The sequence below is a fragment of the Nannizzia gypsea genome, genomic scaffold (genome assembly GCF_000150975.2).
Source record: "Nannizzia gypsea CBS 118893 supercont1.1 genomic scaffold, whole genome shotgun sequence".
NCBI classification, from domain to species: domain Eukaryota; kingdom Fungi; phylum Ascomycota; class Eurotiomycetes; order Onygenales; family Arthrodermataceae; genus Nannizzia; species Nannizzia gypsea.
The window spans coordinates 286,317-290,695 of record NW_003345201.1 but is presented as its reverse complement, the minus strand read 5'-3'; the positions used below and the strand labels follow the sequence as shown (position 1 = coordinate 290,695).

General features: G+C 50.2%; 1 protein-coding gene across 1 annotated transcript; it reads right to left on the bottom strand.

Annotated features, from left to right (window-relative positions):
• Positions 1 to 3,100: 3,100 nt before the first annotated feature.
• Positions 3,101 to 4,351, bottom strand: MGYG_00098 (hypothetical protein; the record flags this gene model as incomplete). The annotated part of the gene is made up of 1 exon (XM_003175959.1): positions 3,101 to 4,351. One exon carries the CDS (start codon positions 4,349 to 4,351, stop codon positions 3,101 to 3,103), a length of 1,251 nt encoding a protein of 416 aa, XP_003176007.1.
• Between the last annotated feature and the right edge of the window lie 28 nt (positions 4,352 to 4,379).

Sequence of the window (4,379 nt, the reverse complement as noted above, 5' to 3'; positions counted from 1 at the left end):
TTTCCAGGACTCTGGGTGCGGTGCAACCCGCCAGGCTGATCATCAAGGCTGGTTCGACTGTTTTGTTGGATCTGTAGAGACGGAAAGCCGGAAGGAAGGGGACTACTGTGCCGATGATCTCGACTGGATCTCAATATCTCGTCTGTTTCAACTTGGGGATGTCGGATGTCGCCTGGGTTGGTTTTTTTGATAGTTTATGGTTATCAGAAATAGGGCCACGGATCAGCAACAGCACGCCTTAACTTATCTACAAAAAGAACCGATTCTCGCTGCAGGCTGGAAGCAAAAGGAGAATAAGAAGAAAGAAAAAGAAAAAGAGCAGGGAAGAAGTCAAGTAGCGAGGCCTGCGGTGCAACACACGAGACAAGCGATGTTGATCCCTGGACAAGGCCTCGACGGGGGACGAGACCTTGTTTTGGGGCTGCCAGCGATAAGATGCAATTGTAGGATTTGAAAAGAAGAAAAAAGGAAGGATGAGAGAGAAGACGAAAGAGGGAATTGAAGAAGACACCTAGACCTTGTCCTTGTCCTTGTCCTTGTCCTTGTGTGTATACCTTTTGTTTCTTTCTCTTGCAACCTTGATGCAGCAGATGCAGCCAGAAGAGTTACAAAAAAGAAGACTGCAAACGAAGTACAAAGACAGGGACAAGGACCAAAAGAACAGAAGATAAAAAGACAAAGAGAAAAGACAAAAGATGAAAGACAAAAGTCGCGGGAAGTTTGCTGATTCATGATGCATGCATTAGTTATCAGCAGGGAGATGTTTGATATCGATTGATTGCCGGAATGCTCATTTGGTACGTAACCGAGACAGCATGATAAGTTAATTAGATCACCAGTGGTAGCCTCGTTACTACCCACAAAGCAGAAGAGGCCATTAATCAATTTCTACGGAATACTTCTACGGCATATTCGATAGCTGCATGGTTGCCTAACTGAAGAAACTGCCTGGGCGTCGATACACCAACTCGTTCTCGCAGCCAAGCATGGACTGAGCTCATGGCATAGCTGCATACTGCATACAGCAGGTAGTTAAGTAACTACAGACAGACACCACCAGACGGAACGGACGGATAGTCGGAACGGGGATCGCCGCAGACAAAGGCGAGACGAAAACCGGAGGCAAAGTCTTCCGGGCTGGATCAGAATACATGGATAAGCTGTGCTGTGCTGTTTGATGAGCTGTCTTGGACGTCCACCGGCTCATGCAAGACATATGTAATGTAATGTACATGCAGACTCCATCGTAGATGCATGCTCTGGCATCCTTCGGACTGGGCCATCGTCTGGACCTAGCTTGTTGCTCCTACGGGCAAGTAGTTAAGTAGCTATAGAAGGATGTTGATATTGATCAGATCTAAGATCCAAGATCCCGTCCATCCTTAGCTGGTCTTTTATCGATTGTTGCGTTGACTTCTTTTAAATAAGAAGATTGATCTGATCCACTTACCTTGTCATCGGAAGATATCAACTAACCAGCTGGTAAATTGACTAGTCGATTCGTCTAATTAATGATGTCTTATATCAGATGGGCGGGAGGACTTGGCCCAGGTCCTATATCAACGATCTTTTATAGCTTCCCGCCAGCCTATCAGTTCATGCTCGTGCCCGTTTAATCTGCGAACGAGTCGTGGCTGGGACTGAGAAATCTCCGGCCTTGAGATCTAGGCTGGCTAGGAACCGGCGAGTTATTAATGAATAATGAATGCCGGGGATGGTGATAAGTGGACGGGGAGGTAGGGTTCAGGTATTACAATGTTTTAGGATTGTTTGTCTATTAAAGGGCTTGTGTTTATGTACAAGGGAGAAGAAGTGAAGTGGTTTACGGGTGAGGTGGATAGGTAGGGAGGTAAGTAAGTACGGGTAAGGCGGATAAGTAGGTAGGTAGGTAGGTAAGGGAGGGAGGTCGAAGTGGTAGAGTAGAAGGTGGTTTAGCTAGGTAGGTAAATGGTAAAATAGATTAAGAAAGTAGACGTAGTAGAAGAGAAATAGAAATGGCTTGAACGATAACAGAAGTGGTATCTCAAATCAGTCAAGGAGAAGAAGAAAAAGTAGACAGTAGACAGTAAACAGTAGACAGTAGTCGAGCAAGCAGTAAGGACAGGAACGGAGCAACTGGAAAGCAATACGATTTATAAAAGGACAAGACAGGCAAGGAAATAAGAAACGCTAACGATATAAGCGGTGTATGGATAGGGAGGGCAAGCGATAGATGGATGGGTATCTGAGCCAAACAAGACCAGCCTGCCTGAGACCAGAAACCGACCCGACCAACCCCGATCCAACCGCGAGGACAGAAACGACAGGAAGAATCAGAAGAGAGACGCAAGGAAAGAGGACGCAAGGAAATTGAGAACGCCAGACAGACAGACCTGAGGCAGAAGTAAGCAGTAAGCAGTAAGCAGTACGTAGTAGTAAGCACTAAGCAGTAATAATCAGAGCAGAGCAGAGCAAGAGGATATATCCCGTAAAACTCGCGAGCGCCAGAACCGTTGTAAGTAGTAAGTAGGTCGGTAAAATAGAGGATGGTGATTAATGGCGGGTATGTCGATGATGTTGAAAAAGGGATTGGGTATCGGGGTATTGGGTATAGAGGGTATGTCTTTTATGCCTGTGAGGGCGAGGAAATGTATCTTTAATAGCCATGCAAATCAGATAAGTAAAAACGCACACGCAAACAGCATCCAGAGAAGAAGCAGGTGGGTGGTTGTAGTTTTTTGTAGTTTTTCGATTTTGATCGTTTTGATCGTTTTGATGAATTGGGATTTTCGGATGTTTTTTTTTATTTTGGCTTTTCGGGCTTTTGATTGGCCTCGAGATGGGCTATTGGTTTGGTTTGGTTAATAGGTGGTGGTGGTGTAAGTAGGTAGTCGGTAGGGAGGTGGTAATGGAGGAAAAAAAAGTCCAATCCGCGTCCATGTAAATGCATCCATGCAAATGCCGTCCAGAACGCAACGCAATCCAGTAAGTAAGGGTATCTCAAAAGGAAATCCTGTAGTAAATAGATGTGAATGTTTTGGGAGAAGTTTGGTGGAAATAATTTGTTATAGTATATTGTTTTTGAGAGTGGTGGTATATGTTGGGTTGTCGTGGTCGGGGTCTATTTTGAAACCTCACGCAAGAGTTCACCGCAGTTGGCGTCGAAGCGCATGTTCCAGAGTCTGACGCTGTTCATGAGCTTCTCGGTGTTCTCGAGCTCTCTGTCGCGACCGAAGATGGAGTCAACGAACTCGCATCCGGCGTTGCGGCCCATGGTGATGTTAGCGGGGGAACCACCTCTGGCGGCATTTTCACGCTTGGCGGCCTTCCACATGAAATGTTCGCAGGCCTTGAGGAGACGCTTGAAGCGAGCCCAGAGACGCTCGCCGGACTCGAGGAAGTCTTCGACCATCTCGCGGGCTTCGGTGGAGCGGATGAGCGGGGCACACTCGTCGGCCCGCTTGACTTTTCCCGCGAGCTTGATGAGGAGCAGCCAGAGGTCACCGGCGACGTCGGCCATGGGGGCGGTGGCGCCGTGGTGGAAGGCGGTCCAGTCGTAGATCCATTTGCCGAGGGAGTTTGCGTCAAAGACCGATCCGAGCAGCAGGATGGGGGCCTCCTTGGGATTCCAGTTCTTGATGCTGTAGCCTGGCGGGATGTTGTGGTGGATGGCGTCTGCCTCTGTGGCCCGCGGGGGCGACTTTGGCGGGGCAGGCTCGGCGTGGTGGCTCTGGGAGGCCGAGGAGTGGTGGTAGGCCGCGGAAGGTTTGGTCTTGGGGGTTCTGTGGCCCTGAGCGTAGGGGTCGACGTGGGCGGAAGAGGCAGCAGCGTGGGTTGGGCGGGTGAAGGTGGAAGCACGACGGGCGCGAGAGCGTTTGGGGGTGTCTAGGGGATCGTCGTAGGCAGCAGCGGCAGCGGCAGCGGCAGAGCTTGTCTGGGGATAGTGGTAGTGGTTAGTCGAGGCGCGTCTGCGAGTGTAGTAGGTGGCAGTAGCAGCCGAGGGCCGTCTGCGAGGCTGCTGCTGGTGATAGTAACCGTCGTAGTGGTTGTCATCATCTAGATCGGGTATCGAGCCGTCGTCGGACACGCTGTCCGGGACGGGCATCTTCCGTCTATGTCTCTGTCTCTGGTGGTGGTGGTGGTGGTGGGTCTGTTTCCCGTAGCCATGAAGATGGCCGTAGTAGTGATGATGATAATCGGGACTTACATGATCGTGGTGGGCCTGCTGCTTGCGGGGAGTAGAAAAGTACTCTGGACGGTCGTAAGGAGGCTGCCAGGAGTACTGGTAGTTCTGCTGCGGCTGCTGCTGGCCGCTGTAGCCGGCGGAGAAGCTGGCTCGGTAGGCGTGTTTCTTGGACCGGCCGCGTGGCATGGGGCGAGCCGGTCGCAAAGGCAGCAGC